Source organism: Miniopterus natalensis, chromosome 5, assembly GCF_054644295.1.
Source record: "Miniopterus natalensis isolate mMinNat1 chromosome 5, mMinNat1.hap1, whole genome shotgun sequence".
In the NCBI taxonomy this organism is placed as follows: domain Eukaryota; kingdom Metazoa; phylum Chordata; class Mammalia; order Chiroptera; family Miniopteridae; genus Miniopterus; species Miniopterus natalensis.
The window spans coordinates 25,921,088-25,942,239 of NC_142085.1; the positions used below are offsets into that span (position 1 = coordinate 25,921,088).

At 41.3% G+C, this 21,152-nt stretch overlaps 1 protein-coding gene across 2 annotated transcripts in view; it reads right to left on the reverse strand.

Moving 5' to 3' along the window:
- Positions 1 to 21,152, reverse strand: part of DST (dystonin) — a 399,279-nt gene that overhangs the window by 311,921 nt on the left and 66,206 nt on the right. For both annotated transcript variants that reach the window (XM_087817457.1, XM_087817456.1), the window contains exon 4: positions 78 to 285. In XM_087817457.1, the coding sequence (XP_087673583.1) occupies positions 78 to 285 (208 nt within the window). The remainder of the gene's footprint in view (positions 1 to 77; positions 286 to 21,152) is intronic.

Here is a 21,152-nt window from a genome sequence, read left to right on the forward strand (position 1 = left end):
CCCCCACTCTCTGCAGAGCCTATGGGTGAATTTCCGCAACTCTCGTCCTGGCTCGATCCCTTCCCGGATGCTCTTACCTGCAATCCTGAGCACAGCCCGCTCGGCGGGGTCCAGCACCGAGCCCCCGTGAATCTTTCTTTTCGATCTCTCATGTTTAGGCAAATTCCAGGGTAAGGTGTCTCCGGGAGCTGGAGATGCCGAGCCAGATTTCTGACTGAAATCATCCTCATCGGAAAAATCCGCAGAGGAAGACATTGAGCAGCGGTAGGACGCGTTCCCGGAACTCTACAGAGGATGACACAGAAAAAGGCATTGACCGCAAAACACTCACACGCACACACTCCTCCATTTCAACAGCCCCCTCCCTGCCCCCCAAACTGAGCCCGGCATCCTGCTCCCTCCTCGGCGCTGAGGGGATGCACAGACAAGAAGAAATGAAAGCCAGGGCTCACCATCCTTTCCTGGCCCCAACTCGGACAGGAGAAACAATACCCGGGCAGTGCCAACACATGGAAGATGTGCACAGAAGTGTGTGGCCTGCGGTCGGGCCACCAGCTCACAAATGACTGGCCCAACAATGAAGCCAGAATCAACAGCCTTCCTGTTACAAATCTATAGTATTTGGCTCCCCCAGCAGGACGGGAGAAACATTTTCCATGACTAGACCGCTGGTTAATTCATTAAGGCAACTAACTCCAAGTTTCAAAAACAAAGCACAAATGCAGGATGTTGAGTCCCGAATCCTTTCCGTTTCAGGTCGCCGAGCCCCTGGAGTCCCCCTCTGGCCAGCTCTGAGCCCCTGTGTCCTTTATTTGATTTTCTCCGTTGGCCTGAAGCAGGTTACCAGGAGAGGGCAAGGAGAGGGGGAGGCCCGACTCCCAGAAGGGCCTTTTCCTAAGGCCGGGAGAGCACAAAAGACTGTTTTCAGAAGCCGAAGGCAGCTCCAATAAACAAACATCTGAACTCCGCTTAGAGTTCTTGAGATAATTTAAACTTCTAGCAAAGGCACAGCTAGCTGCCAATAATGTAAATGAGAGTGATGCAGTGCAGTGACAGGAAACAGCGCTTCTCGGCTCCCGGGCATTACTCGGTGCAACGGGAAACGGGCGCTTTTCCCCCGGCACTTTGCCTGGAGGCCAGTCTTCTCTACAAGGGGCAGGGGCAGACCTGCAGGGCCGGACCTTGCATAACACGGTGATACCTTCTGTTCAGAGAAGAGGCCCACGGTGTTGTGCTTTCCTGCTTTATCGGGGTAAGTTTGTAATTATTTAGAGAGCTTACTGTCGAAACAAGGATGCTGACCATCTGTGCTGCGAACAGTGTTATAAGTAAAAGTATCAAAGGGAAATCTTCGCTTTCCCGTTTTGAACTCCACTTCGCTGAAGCCCCTGGTGAAGATGCAAAACTGGTATAATTGGAAATCCTGAAATGTAACTCGTAGCCACAGGCGCCCAAGACACAAGTTGTGCGAGTAAGTCAGTGAGGCACGCTCCAGTTTAAGCAAAAACATGGCCTGCTCACAAAAGCAGTGACAAGAGCAGCAAAAACAGGCTGTGTGAGCAACATCCCAAAGCACTCACCGAAGGTATGGGAAATAAACTGCAAGGGATTCAGGATTACTGACCCTACCTCAGTCCATTCAGTCATGTTGCCACATGTGGTCAACACCATTTTTAAAAGTACACAACATTTCCCGCAAAATAAAGCATCTAAGATTTACCTTTACCTATATTCTTTCCTGAAAAAGCAGTTTATTTTACCTGAAATTTCATCACCTTGGCAAATTCACTTATTTAGATTTTGCATGTTTTCCTGGTGGCAATAATGTAGTCTGCACACTTGAGGCAAATAAATAAATAAAATTGATTTTCTGTATTGTAGCGAAAGCCCACAGAGAGCTGTGAGTGGCATTAAGTCGGTCACAGAATGCTTTCATCAGGCTAATTTATTTTCCATGCTTTTCTGGAAACTCATCTTGAGCTCTCTGAGGTTGTGTTGTTAGCTGGATCTTTGAAAAAGGGTGACATTCTTAAAGACTTTCAGAAGGGTATTGGGTTTCTTTGGTTGCCTTCTGTCTTCCTTAAAAAGGCTTCCTACCTGTCCTTACTTAAGGTCATCCTTTATCTGTGAGATTATATTTCTTCTAGTTGCCTGCACTATTTTCAATAGGTATGGTAATCTGATTGTTTATCTTTACAAAGAGGCTTAGAGAATAACTGTTCTAGAACTGTTCCCAAAACCATGGGTTATTGATTTTTGTAGAGTACATTTTTTTAATGGCCAGAGTCTCAGCTGATTGAACAGCAAAATGTTATTCATGCCATGACATAAACACCATTAATCACACGTAGCCAGATGGGAACAGTTACTAGCCCTGGACCCAAGGGTGATGACTGGTGCGGCCTCTAATCTGGTAGTGTCATTTGGTAAACAGATAAGAGAAAAAAGAAAGAAAAGACAATCAGCAACAGCTCTTTCAGCAATATATCACAGAGAAATATAGACACACGCGCAGAGAATGAAAGAAATCATACATATTTATATGTGGTAAAGTCCCTCCAGGGTTACATGATTCAAGCATTTTAACAAAGTATTAGATTTTTTTACCACAATAATTTATATATATGCTTTATAAAACAAAACTATATAAAATTAAGCCCATTTGAACCCTAAAAATTGAGAAGTGATATCTTTAAATAAAGCTCCTTGGGAGTCTATTGATCATCTAAAGCTATTATATTCTTTATTGATTTGAGGTGACTTGCCAATCCCTGTCACTATCTTGGGGTTTAGAGGGAAGAATGTTAAGAGTACAGTTCCTCTCTTCTTTTCTTTTCTTTTCTTTTGGAAAAAGAAGACATGTTCTCTGACCCAAAGTCCAGAGTCTTAGCTTTGATGCAGGGCTTGGGATGGTAAGACAAAGAGGGTGCCTGTGACCAGCAGAAGTCCCAAGTTCCTATCTTTTCTTCTACTCTTATTGCCTAAAGTTTGATTCCTGTTAAAATACAAATATCTGTGTCCATCAATAAAGGGCTAAATAAATTAACAGTATAGTCATACAATGGACTACTCTGCAGCAATTAAACAAAAATGTTATTGATCTACATTGAGCAAAGTGGAAAGAATTCATATAGAATTGTTCTTTTAAAAAATCTGTGCACATACATATGTGCAGGTGGACAAAGAGGGGATTGACAGATTAATAGATAACTATGTATCAGTATATACACAGTGGTTATTTCTGGGTGATGACTAATATTACAAATGGATTCTATTTTATTCCTTCTAATTTTATAATCTATAACAAATACACAAAATAGTTACTAAAAAGAAAAAGATACTGTGTCAAGGGTCAGAGAAAATATCAAAGGTCCCAGAAATAAGTAACTGTGTAAGCCAGGGCTCGTAACCATTTTGGGCCAAAGATGAGCCTGAAAACTTAATGAAATCTATGGAAACCTCTCTCCAAAACAAAGCTCATAAGTAAATACACACAAACTTTGCATATAATTCTAAGGGGTTCATTGACCCACTGACCCCAGGTTAAGACCCCAATTTACACCATCATCTGTCATCCCCATTTGGCATGTGTGTTGAGAACAAGATAAACAGGAAAGAGCTGTGGAGTCCAAGAAAAGAGGGGAAAGGGTAATTAAGATAGTAAAGACAAAGTTGGCATAAGTCATAGTATTTTTTAACAGTTGGTCTTTTTTTTTAAATAAAGGACCATAAGCCACCTATGGACTTATGTTGGATCACTAAAAAAAACCCACAAAACAAACACTAGTATGTGAGAAACCCAAAAACCCTGTATTGTGTCTTATTGCAACCTAGTTATTAAAGCAGTTTTAACAATTGAATTAGATCACCACAATCTTTAAAAGGACTTTCCTAATAGCCAATTCATTCACGTGGTATAAAAACAACCCAAATCTCCTAAACCAGGATAATTACATAATGCAACGTTTTTAGAAGGGGAACTAAACAATAACTTCTCTAATTGAAACCCCGTGGGAGATCTGAGGTAAGTACAATGGAACTGCCAAAATTGGAAGTTGCCCAGCCTTAGCACCCAGATCTGTAGGAAGGTGCCAGGAAATTGTCTCCGCACTAGGCATTCTCTAAATGCAACAGAGGAATAAGTGCCGAGATAAGGGTTTGTAAAACAGCCAGACTTTTAGAACCCCAGAGGCTAGAAAGTTAACTTTCACAAACCTGTACGCTTATGATTTATGCATATTTCCTTAAGTATATTTTGAAATACTTACAAACAAAATTTTTAAAACAAAAAGCACATGAAGAAACAATTGCGCAAATCCAGATTGTGGGGCATTCTACAAATGAACTGTCCTGCGCTCTTCAAAAAGGTCGATGTCACGAGACATACATACCCCAAAAGTTGGGACTATTTTAAATTTAAAAAGTGTAACAACAAATTCATGAACCTTAACTGGATTCTGGTTTGTTTTGTTTAAGCTAAAAAGACAATTGGGAAAATCTTAACATGGATCATGGATTATTAGAAAATATTGGGAAATTACTGTAAATCTTCTGAAGTGTGATAATGACATCATGGTTATATAAAAAAGTGTCCTTAACCTAGAACATGCAAGCTGAAGAAACCTATGATGTCTGCACGTATCTTCTATTGTTTCCATGAAAACAGAAGGAATCAGTAAATACAGCAACAGGTTAACAAAAAGTTGCTTAGTTTAGGCCTGTTTTCACAAGATCAAGATCCCCAAGTTCAAGTACACAGTGACAGTGTCCATCTAAGTACTTTCTCATAGCTTTTCCTCACATAGACTTAGAGAAGCTCCGAGCGCTGGCCTATATCAACAAGGCACCAGAGAAAGGCCATCTGCTTGCTTCTGTCCTAAGCATAGGTTTAGACAGAACAATATAAAAGAAGCTCCTACGTTATTTATTTAATACACAGTCCCGTGAACACAGTTGGTTCATTATCATATTGTGCCCCTGACCCTGTATAATTTTGCTAACCAGTGTCATCCCAATAAATTCACTTAAAGGGGGAAAAAATCACATAATATTTTATATTTTATATAAGCAAAAATGACATCAAAATGTAGAAAAAGTGATGGTCCAATTTTGTTTAAAATCCCCTTGATGAGGTAAGTACAAACACTAGCTTCTTACATATAATATAAAATCACATGATGTGGCCCAAGACTATCCTTCCTTATATACTAGGTATTTTATTTGGAAATAAGTCAAAAAGAAAAAACACATTATCTGATTGTAGAGATTCCAGGGAATACAATCAATCTCTACCACAAATAAATTTAGAAGAAAACAGTTAAGGAAAATGTAAGAAAGTGTGTTTAAGCCTTGAAGACAGAATGAGTGATGGTAAATTTGGGGACCGGGTGCCTGTTTCAGTTTAAAATTTTTTCAAAACTAGTGGAACAAGTCAAGTACTCTATCATCAAATAAATAGCTCATAATTAGCCTCAACGGAAAACCTCCCTGAAATTGTAAGTGGGAGAGGGCTCTCAGGGTTGGTGAGGCCTCAACGGGCTCTCACTCTCTCCTTTTAGGGGAGATTTGTGGGAGCCCTTAACTCAGAGAGGAAGAGGAGCCTGGGTGGAGCCAGAGAGGAAAGGGTGGTCAGAGGGAGGGGAAGCTGGAAGGTTCTTGGATCTGACTCAAGGGAGGAGGCATTGGGAAAAGAGTTAAGGAAGTCAAAGGTTCTTTCTAGGTGGAGAGGCTCAGTCATCAGCCTAGGAAAGAAGAGCACTGGAATTCAGGACACAAACTCTCCCTAGGGTATAAAGACTGTGCATTAGTTAGAGTGTCCCTTGGTATTATATTTCTGGGGAAACTGATTCGCTGTTGGGACAAAAGAAGGAGGAAATTTCCAACACCATTTTCCTCCATCTGCATAAGAAGCTCTACAAGGTAAGTATCCAAGACTCATTTCCATCAGGAGCATGGCTTCGGATTCAAGGCAGTCTTGGCTCAGCACTAAGACATTCTGCAAGACTTCCTTCCTTTCAATTTAACCAGCCAGTTCTAACTCAACACATCATTTATTGAATGATGGAGTCAGGGACTGTACTAAGCATTTCCACTCAGTATCTTATTTAATACTCAGTGTAACTCAGTAAGAAAACAGATGCTTAGGGAGGTTAAGTAACTTGTCCACAGTCATTCCATCAGTACAAGGTGGAGCCAGGATTTCTATCTGGATCCTTCTGACGCCAAAGACTGTGCTCTCAGCCGTGTGTGTTTAAATGCTTTAAAATGTGGTCCTAGGCACTGGGAGGAACCTATAACATACTCACAGCTCTCAAAGATCTTACCAAGCATTTGAGGAACCCAAAAGGATTAGACTTGTTCTGTGCTCAGAACTAGTCCCAAAGCATGGAAATGTCAGAGACAGGTGTCAGTTCACAATCAAGAAAAAGCATCCAAAAATATGCAGCTACTCAAAAGTGGAAAGGACTGCTTTGTGTGGTAGTGAGCACCTTCCTACTCCAGAGAACCAAGCCTTCACTGGGTGAAATGTTGAATTTACTCCATGCTCTCCTCCAGCTCTAAGATTCTTTGGTCCTATGTGCCCCTACATGTCCATAAATCCTCTCCCAAAATAGATTACAAATAAAAGGAAAGCTATGTTAGGTATCAGAACACCAAATATTTCTAAAATTGTAAAAAATCTTTCAAAATAGCATAGGCACCTATTTTTAGGCAAATCTACCTTAATTCAATCTTATTAAAATTATAGAAATAGACACATCAAGAACTGGTTTGCATTTAAACATCTGCAAATAGTCTTTCCAAATTGAGGGGAAATTTTTAAATAATTTGCCTAAAAGAAAAGCAACCATAACTCTGAAAACAACCCCACAAAACAGAAACACATTAGGAAGACAAACTCCAACACTGAAAACATCTCTTTAACTAATCTTCTCTTTTAAAGGCATGTTTAGTTATTTCAGTCAATTAAAAAATGTCTTAAGCACCCAGAGGCTTCTGCCTTGGAGAACAAAGGTCAAAAATAGTTAACTTAAATATTATCATCTTTATATATTAGGCTGAAAAATAAGTCTTGCAGTGGAATAATATAAAGATATATATAAAATATGGTTTATAATATAGGAGAGAGAAATTGACTGGAGTAATCTGTAACCTTTTTAGAAGCCAGAATGGATATAACAAGTGTTCCCCGCCTCCTTCACTCCTCAAACAGTATCATATCCAAAACTGTTGACTGATGGTAGAGCCATCCTGGAGATGTGTTGTGGTTGCCCCAGCCATTTTTTAAAAACTAATTAATGGCAAATATTTAAAAATTAGGTATATTACATTAAAATTGAGATATGGAACATTGGGCCGAATAGTAGTTCCCCCTAATTAGAAAGGGCATGTGCTTTCCAGTCTGGCACAATCCTTACCTGGCCCACTTCATTTATGGTATTGTCCCTGCAGGGAAAGGAGTTTGGGGGCCCGGCATCAATTAAGGAATGGGGACACTGTTGCTTTCAGAGAGTAAAGGGACGGAGGAGGGCGGCAGTTTAAAAAATAAAAAGAAAACTAGAGGGGAGGGAACAAAATGAAACAAAAAGAAGAGGGCTACCCAGAAATCTCAGTTAAATTCATGTCAAACAGAATTAGGTCACGCCATGTTCCTACTGACATCCAAGTGCTGATCTCTCCATCTGTTCCATGGATTCCGCTCCATCCCAAGAACCCTGAGTAACATTTCAAACGCCCAGGAAATGAAACTGCACTGTCTGACTCAGAAAATGCTGGCTCATGTTCTCCATGTATCTAGCTGAACCACCCACCCGTCACTACTGCTGATTCCTGTTGTGTTTTGCTTCTGTCCTAGTCAATCCTGCTCCCCACATGTCTCTCCTACTCTCGTCTGGGTCACAGAGGAGGCTTTGATGTCAAAGACCTCGGACAGCTGGAAGATGCCTCTGACTTCTGTTGGAAAGAAGATGCGGTCTATGATCACTCACATGGGGCCCTAAGATATAAACACAGGATGTTTGCAGAGACCGAAACTCAACTACTATCTGTCCTACGTAGTTATAAAGTTAAAAATATGTGCATGTCATGCCAAAGATTGAATGTTGGGTAAAACCTGTGTGATCCTGGAAAACTGCTTGACCTCTCTGGGTTTTGGTTTGCTCGTCTGAGAAATGGGAAACATAATAAATAGTACATAAGATAAAAGGTTGTTGTGGCAGAATACATAATATTTGAAAAGTGCTGAGAGCGATGCCCAAAATGTAGAAAGTGTTAAGTAAATTTTAGCATTAAGCGATGTTACCGATTCGCACGTACGTGACCCAGGGGTAGATGACTAACTCCAGTTGAGCCAATATAATTGTAACCCCAGGAAATTTGAAACAACAAACAGAAACCCAGAGACTAGAAATTATTGGAACAAGGACAACCTACTAGTGGCTCTCAGGAGACAAGGCGAATGTAGTTCCCATATCTATCCTTCCCAAGCTTAGAAACATCCTTGTACCTTTCCAATACATTCCTCTTTTTTTTTTTTTCGCTTTTAAACTCAGTTGTTTTTTCTTTTAAATTCATTGTCCAGTTTTGCTCACTGGTTAGAGCACTGACCTGAGGACCGAAGGGCCCTGGGTTTGATTTTGAGCAAGGGCACGCACCTCAGTTGCAGGCTCAATACCTGGCCCTAGTCAGGGCGCCAGCGGCAGGCAACCAATCAATGTGACTTTCTCACACCAATGTTTCTCTCTCCCCCCCACCCCTCCTCTCTCTCTGAAAAGCAATAGAAAAAATATCCTTGGGAGAGGATTAAAAATAATAATAATAAATATAAATAAATTCATTGTCCCCGTTGTTGGAGACAACAAAAACTTAAACACATTGTCTTTAAAAAGCAATTACATTCAATTCTTCCCTGTTGAAACATAAGCAGGGTTGAGTCTTTATTCCTTCATTTTCATTACCCTTCTTCATTAATGAGACTTCAGGAAATTGCTTTTGAAAATCGTGTTTACATAGTAGTCCTCTCACTTCAGTTACTACTTCAATCAAGTACTACAATTACTTTTTCATTTAAAAAAAAAAAAAGGTTTTGTTATTGCATGGAAGCTAAGTCCATGAGCCTTGAAGTGCCTGGCACTTCCACTGCTCCCTTCCGAGGGAAACAGGGCTTGTGCCAGGTGTGTTAAGTGGAAATAACCTTGCTGCCATCAGCCATAACTGACTGGCACCAGGGGCAGCTGCTGGACACAAGGAGGTCCACCGCCTCTGCGCTGGTTTGGTGGAGAACTCTGCCCAGCCGGGGTGCTTGTTACTGGATGGTGGCAATTGCAGCCTCTCAGGAAATAAATGCTAAGTGCGTTACAAATGCCCTTAACTAATATTTGGGTTTTCCCTAAGATCTGCTGCACATTCCAGTCTTAGAGCACTTGTGGTCTTCCCAGAACAATTATGTGGCCCAAAGTCCCCTACATCTGTAATAAGGGCCACCTTGGTCCCATTTTGTCTTTGTAACAGGCCTCTCTTTCAGCAAGTAATCCGCCTGTCCCTTCCTTGCTTTATCCCTAAGGAAAGTTATGTGTCAGAGCAGGAAGCAGAAATGGGCTGCAAGTACACCTGCCTTTTATTTTCCACAAACATAAAACGGTTGAGGCTAAGGTTATAGAAAAAGGAAGACAGACTCTAGAGAACAAGACTTTCCAAGCCTACAAAGAGGCCCCCTGGTTGCAAGGAGCATCTGTGGATCCTAGAGCAGGGGACTTTGTGAATCCCAGAAGACCTGAGAGAGATGGGTGCCGGGTGTGTCTGGGGGCGATAGACACTTAGTTAACCTTTCAAAAGATCCCTGTGTCCTGAGAGTAACCCAAAGCAGCCTGGAAGGCCCTATGGAGCAGTCACGGGGCATGTGTCAGCATAACCTGGAGGCACCGATGCTCCCTTCTATTTGCTGACATTTTGGCGTCTTATACAAGCCCAGAACCTTAACGAAACTCTCAGGTGGAGGAGCTAAGAAGCACCAGGCCTGGGAGACTGGGAATCAGAACCTAAGTTAAGATGGAAGAAAAAAAGTGATATATCTTACGCCAGAGTTTACAGACTAAGATTCAAACTCTGTGGGCAGTGACTGTTTACTTTCAGATCCCAGTTTTTGGAGTGACCCTGATGACTGTGTTGAGTGAATCCATTGGCTTGGAAACTTAGTTTCAGCAGCTGGGTCCCATGTGAACAGAGACTGAGAGAGGAAGCTGCCAACAAGGGCTAGAAATGCCAAGTATCTGTCTGTCTCTGTGTCTGTCTATCTCTCTCTCAAACGCACAGGCACACACACAAGATCACCACAGCAGCCGCCTCCCCTCCATCCCTCCCTTCTCTCAGCATTGCTCATTTTAAAGCTACTCTGAATTACTCCAGAACCAGAGAAAAAGGAAAATGCATTCATTCGCCTGCTCGCTTGCTTATTGCCACCTTACTCCAAAATGGGTATGAAGGTAACTGACAAGAAAACTGTGGGGAGAGGGAAGAAAGATCTTGAGAGCTATGAGTTCTCTGACCAGTGCCCCCAGTGAGACGTGGGAACTCATAAGGTGCTTAGAAAGCATGGGGCAGAAGTGGCGGCAGATGAGGCTGCAGAAGAAGCAGGTGGTAAAGGGAGGCCACGGAGGGCCTGCACGCAGTGCCAGAACTCGGGCGTGGTCCTGTAGGAGCCGGCTTGTTGCTGACGGGCTAGACGTAGTTTGCCCTGGTAGATGGGTGACTCTGGCAGCCATGGCGAGAATGAACTGAACAGGGTCAACCTCGAGTCGGCAGTTGCTGTAACAGCCCAGAAAACGATGACGGGATGAACTAAATTACTGATATTAGGGATGGACAGCGGAGGAGGGATTTGAGAAAGATTTGAGAGACTAGAAAAAGAGCAGGCAAGAAGAAGGCCGGGCTGCGGCTGATTAGAGTGAGAAGTTAAGGTAGTTTACCTGGAAGGAATGAGAAGGTCAGAAGCCAGGCAGAAGTGTAACAACGGAGACAATAGAAGAGCAACAGAAAAATGGGTGCGTCCCTGATGAGTCATACAAGGAGGCTTGAGATGTCAAGTCTCTGTGATAAGCCACAGAGTACGTGGTGACTCAGACTGCTTTAAGGTAAAAGAGTGGCTAGACGCCCAGCCTCCAAGACACCTGCATTTCCCTCCAACTCCAGCCCTGGGCTGGGCACTGCAGGGAGTGACCGAGAAAACCTACCCCTTAGGGAAGCTGCAGCTGGTCAGGGTCATGCAAGGGCCTGCTCAGATGGCACCATGCTGGTACCAAAGCATCACTGAGCCACTCACTCCTCCATCTGTCTTTTTTGTCACACAGAGAGCAAGAGTGTATAAACCATCTTGTGCATCGTTCCCTTTCACACAGGAGTTGTACTCTAGAATATAACAGACATGCCGTTTACACATATTTTTGTAACACTATATGAGCTATGTACAATATTATGCTAACTAAAAACAAAAATAATAACACTCGTGTTTTTCTGACTTCTAACTGTATATAACAAGAAAATAGGTAAGCGCTTCCTGCTGCGCTTATAAAGCAAATTCATCCATTCTTTCACAGCAGGGCTCCCTTATCAGTTATAATCCTGTGCAGCCCCATCGCTCTCCTCCTGAGTCCTACTGCACACTTATGATTCGTGGGAATTCCGATCGCCGACCTTCCTCTCATTCCCAGTGTGCTCCTGACCCCGAAACATTGCTTAAGAGTTTCTTTCTCCCCCCTTTCTCAACTGGTGCTTTCCCAGCCAATCTGATGGCTTCCTCCAACAACATAAAACAAGAATTTTTAAAACTACATGTCCATGTCCAGAAAACAATATGATGAATTCTATCAGAAACACACTCACGGAATAAACCAGCAGCTGTCCCCCTGTGCCTGCTTCATTTCCTCCTGAATCGGCTCTGTGTCTGTGTCCGTCCACAGCGCAGGACCCGGCCCGAACGTTCGCAGGTCAAGAAGCCGGGTACCTTCCCAAATCTATTCAGTGAAAATCAGTGCTCATCGGTGTGATGGTTAACTTTATGTGTCGATTTGGCAGGGCTGGGGCACCCCGTTTCAGCTGAAACACCAGTCTAGGTGTTGCTATGGAGGTATTTTTTTACATGTGATTTCGAATAAAGCAGATTACCCTCTGTAGTTAGGTGGCCTCATCCGCACAGTTAAAGGCCTTAAGAGCAAAGACCAAGGTTTCCCAAAGAAGAAAGACTTTTACTCAAGACTGCAACACAAAAATGCTACCTGACTTTCCAGCCTGATGCCTGGCGAAATTCAGACTCAAGACTGCAATGTCTACTGTCATCTGAATGCCTAGCCTGCAGACCTGCACTACAGATTTCGAACTCAGGAACCCCACAATCATGTGAGCCAAATTCTTAAAGTGTGTGTATGTGCGTGTGTGTGTGTGTGTGTGTGTGTGTGTGTGTGTGTGTCCTATTGGTTCCATTTCTCTGGAGAATCTTAACAAATACAGTTGGCTACAATATTATTTTATGAGAGTTTTATGAGTCACCTTTACTACATGTCAGGGAAGTGGAAACAACTGCTGTATTTCATGCACTACATAATGTAATGGAAAGAAAGACCATGCAGGACTTGAATCATGCAGGCTGAGTTAGGAGCCACAGTGTTTCCTCCAGCTCCAACACTCACCAGCCCCACCACCATGAGACAGTTATTTAAACTCTCTGATTCGCCCATACTTAAATGTGGATAAGTGCACTTACTTCATTGGATGTTAGACAATATCAAAGTGATATAATGTATGTAAAGCATCTAATATGATGCCTGCCTAGCACATAATACTCAAAACATTTTTATAACATTTCATTCTAAGATGAAAAGATAAAAAGAGCCCAGCCAGCGTAGCTCAGCAGTTGAGCATCGACCTAGGATCTAGGAGATCGGGGTTCGATTCCCAGCTAGGGCACATGCCCCGGTTGTGGGCTCAATCAATGACTCTCATCATTGATGTTTCTGTCTCTCTTTCTCCCTCTCCTTTCCTCTTTCTGAAATCAATAAAGATATATTAAAAAAAAAAGAAAAGATAAAAAGAAAACCAGGTTAAAAGTACTTAAAATATCGGTGGCTATAGTTATGTTACCAAAAAGTATTTCATTTAAGGACTTGAAAAAACAGTTCACCTCCCTTCACATCACCTGCACACTGTTGCCTAAAAATTCCAGGAATAAAGATCCATTCTTTCAGTTTAAAGCTTTTTATTTCTTTTCAAGCTTCCAATAGATATAAAGTAGTAAGTGATATCAGTCATTTATACATAAGTGTGACTAAGGTCATCAGACTGCATCCTGAAGAAATAATTTGATAAACGGAAGAAGGAACATTGAGGTCCCAGAGGTAAAGCATGGTAAACTTTGTCTGCCTCGCAATTTTTCCTGAAGCCAGTTCTGACTATTCCAGAGACAGAGATTCAAGCTGCCAAATGAGTCTCTGTACAAACAGAGACACAGCCTGGCCCTAATTCATAATACTACTCACGAGAAATAATGCCTGGGGTACATGTTTTTAATTTGCATGTGACAACCCACTCCTCTTGTTTCCCTAGTTCAGAGTACAGGTTCATCACCATCACTCTGTTGATCATGAGGGCAGATGGGATCTAATGGAGTAGGAAGATCCTACCAAAAACTAGTACCGCGATGTCTGAAATTCCCCCATTAGAGACTCACTGTTCAATGTTCCTCACCCTGAGACAAGCTCGTAAAATGCACATACTTACAGGAGGGGTAATAAAATACATAAAGGCATCCTAAGTTATTAGTAACTTATCAGGCAATTTCTTCCAAAAAGGTTGGTGCGGGTCACCTGGAAGCAATCAAAGCCAAGGGGGAAAGGCAGAAAGGGGAGGAAGAGTAAAACTGTTCACAACTTTGTAAATTCTTTGCTTTACCATGGTTAAGTAGGCGGTCCACAGATCAGGGCTTCAGTTCCCACTAGCTACGGGGCCTTGTTGCAAGTCATTAAGTTACAACTTTCATGACCCTTGGATTCCTCATCTACAAATGGGAATAAAACCTACCTCGCAAAGCTATTATATGAGTGACATATTCATGGCACTTAGGACCAAATCTGGCAAACAAGAGGACACCTAAATGGCAGCTGTCATTTTAAAGAGCTGTGCCAAAATTATCAATTTGATAAGAGAGCTCCTACAGTCATAGCTGTGAGTCCTTAGGCAACTTTCTAAGCCACTAGGCTTTTTAGTCCTATCATGTGCAGAGGGCTAACTTAATTCAGTTGGATTACTGAAATGATTAGAAGTGATATGCATAAAATGCATAGTAGGCATTGAATAAATGACGGGGAGTTCTTACGCTAAGTCACATGTTCTCCTTGTCCCCCAACAGTTTATTCTCCACACAGAAGCTAGATGGAGTCTTTAAAATGCCTGTGTTCAAAATGCTCTGGTAGGATCCCACTTCCCTTAGCAAAATCCTGAGCCCGTACATGGCCCACAGGCCTCATGAGCTACCTTTAGGTGTCTGCTCAAATGTCACCCTTTTAAAGAAAGTTCTTCCCAAACAACCTTATATACTATTACCCTCGCCCCCATCCTTCTATGCCCCTTCACCTGCTTCAGTTTTCCCCAAAGCACTTACCCCACCTGACATGTCACATATTTACATGCTAATCTGTGTGTTGTCTTTGGTCTGCCTCCCTCCTGGATAACAAGCTCTGGGAGTACAGGGACTTTGTTTTGCTCACTGCTGTAGCCCCAGTTCCTAACACAGTGACAAACCCACAACAGGAGCTCAGTAAATATTTGTGGAATGGAAACATGCCTAGTGAGTGACGTTTGCAAAAGCATCTGTACTGCCTAACACACAGCAAATGCTCAGTAAATACCTCCTTCCTTCATGAGCTATTAGTTCCTTCTTAGGCTCCCCTCCCCAGTCACTGCCGGCCACAGTTGTCTCGAAGCCTGACCATGCTAAAGCATTAGTATAGTCTCACAAGTCATAGCAAAACTTTCCTAACCATACACCAGAAATGAAACTGTCTCAGCAAGCCGACTGGGGAGATAACAGAGCCGAGGTTAGAGGTGGCCCTGGAGCCTGGCAGATCACTGTGCTTCCCGGCCCAGCTTCACCCCTTAGCTACCTGACTGTGGACAAGCTGCTTAACCCTCTGAGCTTTGGTTTTCTAATCTGTGAAGGAAATCTACTTCCTAGGGTTGCCGCTAGGATTAGGCGAGCTAATGCCCATTGCCTAACACAGTGCCTGGCTCACAGGAAGTGCTTAAGAAATACCAGCTACCATTATTATTATCATTGCTTAGCAACAATAAAAACTTTGTTGAGGAGTCTTTAGAACCTCTCTTGTATAGTTTTACTTAGTTCTGGTTATCTCTGGAGCTACAGAGAGCTGATGATGTTTCCAAAGAGTTTTAATAGGATTAAAAAACAGGAAATGATAGTCATTTGTTTATAAAAAGCCGCATTCTCGGTTCAGATGAGGCTTTTTTTCACTTCCCTAGTATCCTGAACTGTCTACATCTCAGACTTCCTGATTCTTTTGCTCTAATAAACAGATGAATTTCTCTGGAGTCACGGTGATTACCCGTCTTAAAGAAATAAACTTAAGAAATCTGTGTTGCTTGCTTAATATTCCCGTAAATTCCAAAGATTATTATACTTTTTTTTATTTAATGTAAAATGTCTGGGTTTTCTAAATTAATTTTAAACATGGTGGGGAGGTCAGTTCATTTTTAAAAACATTTAGATATGCTTTTTCATTTATAAATATAAAAAAATGTGAAATGCTTTGCTAAACATGGCATATAAAGAGGGAAACATAGAGCATAGTAGAGAATGTGTTCAACCAGGAGGTCAGCTTTCCAGCTGTGACTGAAAGTACGAGGATATGATGTTTGGAATCTCAGGTCACTTGTCTGGGTCACTGTTCCTCAAAGTGACAACCCAGGCTGGATAATTTTTGAGATTCTTAAACTGTCCACGAGTCCGTCCATCATCTCTAAAGTTCTTTTAAAGCCCCAGTTCCAGTATCTTTAATGTTTTGTCTTCCAACTTACACAAAGCCTGTTTATTTATTTATCCTGAACTAAGTTTAAAAACTAATGAATTAGAGGTATCCTGTACTGAGTATCACATGTAAGAAAACAGAAAACATCCCCTCCTATTCCCGTAACTCATCCTCTCCTCTAGAAAAAAAACAAGTTACTTTATTAATTTTTATTTATTGCTTTTGATAATCAACAACTTTCTACAACAATATTATAGTCCAAAACACATGTTTTTTATTTATTGGAAGTTAATAAATAAAATAGCTTTATGGAAATTAAAATAAAATAATTTAAAATAAAATTGATGCCGGTGGATGAAACTCCCTGTCATTTGGGGGAGTGAGGTTCTTGGGGCGCCGCTGCAAGCAGCATTTTCAGAAGCCCCCATGGGAGGATGGGATGTGGAGGAAGGCTCTGTTGGCGTGGAGTTCTAGTTCTTGGGTCCCAAGGTCCGCTGCCCCTTAAGCCAGCCCTGGAAGAGGGGCAGCTGGGAGTTCAGTAAAGTCAGAAACAGGGCCGTGTCCAGGGCCTCCGCTGCACGTTGCGGCCCGCTGTGGTTCAGCACTCAGGCCAGACTTAGTCCATTCGTCCAAGTGTGCAGGGCAGCGTGCCGGAGGGCCCTGCGCCTGGGTGCGAGCAGCCCCCTGCAGGCCAGTCCCAAGGGGGCGGGTGGGGAGAGCGGCTTCTTTGTCTAGAAGGTCATGTATTTGGATTTCGAGAGCTTGCAGTGGCCACACCCATCCCGGCCAACTACCTGTTTCCTGGTTTGATCGACAGGCAATTAGCCTCCCAGTCACTCAGACCTTTACTGGGCGAGGGTCTCAACTACCTTCGTCTAGTCCCTTCCCCCATTAATCAGCAGGGAATAAACTTGGAGAATGTTAAATGTAGCTTTTTGGCAGAGCTGTATTAATGGCATGCCTATACTACTTGGTCTCCTCTTTCACTCCTTTCCTGTTAAATAATAACCAGTTTATTACAACAAGACCAAAATAAACAAAATAACCTGGTCTTTTATAATTGAAAGGTACTGCTTAATTGTGCTCCAAAATGTCTGTACCAAAAGTGTGTGAGTGCATGACTTTTGCTCTGATTTTAAATCAAAGAAAACTGATTTATGTATAATCACAGAATACAGATTCTAGAAATTCTACTCTTATTAGAGTGAATTAGAATAAAGACTATCATGAAGTTTAAAGAATTTCTAGATGAAATTTAAGCTTCAGGGCACATTACAATTAGTTATTTAAAAAACAAAAAACAAAAAAAAACTACATCTCTGTCCCTTTCCCAGAGCTATTTTATAATTTATTTTGGATTTTTTTGTCATAAAAATAATGCTTCGATATTTTCTCTATTTCAGGTTTTATGTTCAACTCCAAATTATAACAAAACATTGTGCAATTAGAAAGTTGGCTTGGCTTAGCTGAAATAACAAATATGCACTGAAATACGAGATTTGAAAATAATGAGTCACTAGAGTACCTCTCAGTACCCTATGTAAGCATGAGTTCTACCATCTGTGGGAAATGAAGGTGCTGTGTCATTTGCTTTACGAGTAAGAGATAAGAAACAGTTGGCTCAATGTACCACTGCACAGCCCTAAGTAGAAATAAAATTATACTAGAAAGGAGAATTAAAAGTTATGTCTTGGCTCCTGGCTGGGGGAGGGCGCGAGTATACTTTGACAATGATATCCAGAATTTTTAACTCTCAATGGCCCTAGGATGGAAGCTGGAACGTTGGGGCACATATAGCTCTGATCTGAGAGGAGTCAGTTTGGGGAACCTCTTTAATCTTACAAAAATAAAACAAGAGTTTCTCAGATATATTGCAGACTTGACATCCTAACAAGCCTTCCTACTACACAATATATAAAAATGCTGGATAAAATAACAGCAATATATAGATATATATACATTTTTTAATGCATCAGTAAGTTGGCAGGAAAATAATGAAAAGCCTCAAAAGCGAGAGAGATGGAGAAGCAAAAGCACAAATACAGAGATGATGCATTGACCCCTGGGACCTAAAGCTTCCCCCTTGAAGGCCAAGCACCTGGGCAGGGACAGAGGACAACGGCAAGGAAGTCTGATTGAAACATTCACAAAGAAAGCCAGGGAAAGTATGAATTAGGAAAACAAATAAAAATATCCTAGGATACTAAGGACATTTGCCTGTCTCAAGCCTGAGGCTGGATGGAGTAAGAAAAACATTTTCATAACCACAAGCTGGTTCTCATGTGCTCTGTGGCCCGTGACACTATCTGTGCTGTATCAACACCTCTGATGCTGACCATTTATTTTCCACGGTTAACAAAGCCTGGCAGGAATAAAAGAAGATCCTTTTTGGAGAAATGTACCTTCTATTCAAGTCTCAAAAATAACCACAAAGTTCCAGTAAAGGAAAGTTCATGATAAAAAGTTACAAAACAGGAGTAGGGGGTGATCAAAAGGGGTGAAGGGAGTCAAAAGGTATGAACTTCCAGTTATCAGATATTTAAGTCATGGAGATGTAATGCACAATATGGCAACTGTAGTTAATAATACTGTACTGCATATTTGAAAGTTGCTAAGAGTGAATCTTAAAGGTTCTCATCACAAGAAAAAAATCCTATAACTATATATGGTGATGATGTTAATCAGACTTATTGTGGCAATCATTTTGCAATATATACAAATATCAAATCATTATGTCATACACCTGAAACTAATATAATGCTGTATGTCAATTATACCTCAATTTTTTTAAAAAGCTACAAAACATGTAATGACACAGGCCTCCTAGGTGGGACTACAGAAACAACAGGCAGACACAACCCACAGACAAAAACTGCAGGTATATTAATTATCAGACATCACATATAAAATACATTTAATATATTTAAAGAAATGGAAATGGGCATCAAAAGTAGGAGTTAGGGGCAAGAAATTATCAAAAATAACCAAGCAATGAAAAATATGCATACTTGTACACATGTATACTTCCATTAAGCAAATACCCAAGAAAAACTCTTGCATATGCAAAGTGGCATGTACAAGGAAACTTGGAGTATCGCTCAAATTATCTGTAAAGGCCTAGAATCAAATGCAATTATAAGACAGTGAATGAATAAACTGGGCTACATTCACACAAAATTCTAAATGAATATACTACAGTGACATGTAACAGTATGGCTAAATACTAGCAAGGTAATTTTATGGAAAAAAGTGAGTTCCAAATAATTACATACAGTGTAATAACTTTTTTATTAAGTTAAAATCAACTAAAAATTTTAACTATAAACTTTAAAGGAATCTAGAGAGATGTAATAGATTCTGTGAAAAGGGAAGCTAGAACGATAAAGGTGTTTCAGAATGACAGTTACCTCGAATAGGAGAGTCAGGTGGCTAGAAGGGAGAGATCACATGGTTAGATGTAGGTGACTGCCAAAGTCCCAGCTTTTGTTTAGAATGGGGGGTTGTGGGTGCTTATCAGATTAATTCATTAATTAATAAAACCAGGCCTGCCTCAGCCAATAATGACAACCAGCTACCTTACTCTCTTTTCATTCCTCTTTATCACCATCATATACCACCTAAAACCCCTGTCAATAGTAACTACATTTGCAGGGCATTTTATAGCTCAAAACACCTTGACAAAATATTATCTCCTTTGACCCCCTGAAACAATTTCTATTAATCTCATTTTACATCAATGAAAACTATGGCTCAAAAAGATGAAGTTCTTGTTACAATTTAAATCTAGGACTTAAAACTCCAAATTCTGTATTCTTTTGTACGTGAGCCTAAAAAATACCTAATCTTTCTAATGCTTCCCATCACCTACTTCAAATCATGTGATATTTAAGGGATCGCAAAGAAACAATAAAATCATACCTCCAAATCACCAAAGGCAAATGCCAAAACTAATTCCTTTGAGAGAGAAGATTCCTCAGAGTACTAGAGCATTCCCTTCCCAAACACCTGAAGAGGGTCATATTGGAGACCTGGTTATCTTTACTTACACCGCTTTCATATATATAAAATTGATTTTAGAGAGAGAGAAGGGGGGGAGAGAAGCATCGATGTGAGAGAGAAACATGGATCAGTTGCCTCCTGCACCCACCCTGACCAGGGATCGAGCCCGAAACCCGGGCATGTGCCCAGACCAGGAATCAAACCAGTGACCTTTTGGTACACAGGACAACGCTCAACCAACTGAGCCATACCAGTCAGAGCAACTCACATCACTTTCAGTTGCACACAAACACCTTCTGAACAACTCCTATTTGGAAACCAAGCCAAAGATGTTTTGAGATGTTCTCAGGGAACTAGACAGACACTCTTTCACAGGCTCTAAAAATATCATCAGCCCGGCTGGGTGTGGCTCAGCGGTCAGTTGAGCGTCGACCTAGGATCCAGGCGATCGGGGTTCGATTCCTGGTCAGGGCACATGCCCGAGTTGCGGGCTTGGCAGCCGATCAATGACTCTCTAATCACTGATGTTTCTCTCTCTCTCTCTCCCCCTTCCTTGCCTTGGAAATCAATAATGATATATTTAAAAATTAAAAATAAATAAATGAAAATATCATCAGACAAACAATGCACTTTTCCATTAAATGTTTAAAAAGGCTTTATTATTTAAATAAATTTTGTTAAAATATTTTTTGTATTTTTAAATTTCATTTATGTTTGATTATATAAAAGTTAAATTGCAACTGCCCAGTTAAAATAATGATATATTTTGTAGTCATTTGACTGTTTTTAAAGTTCAAGTTCCAAAGTTCATATTTTAGAATCAATAATATATTTAGGTCTCAATCATTCCAAAAGTCCTTTAAAGGGCTCACAAGCTAAACACAGACTAGAGTGTGTCTACTGGACACAGCACCTGGTCAGAAGCAAAGGTTAGTCTATCGGCAGGAACGGCAGAGGGCTGCCTCTGGCTTCTCTGAGGTCCATCCCTACAGCTGCTAGGATCTCAGTGCAGGTGAACTCACCCACCACACACTCATCCCTGCCATCCTTGCCTACTGCTCCAAATTCAAGCCCCATGGGCAACTCTCCTCTCAAACACTACCATCCTCCTGCCGTCTGCAC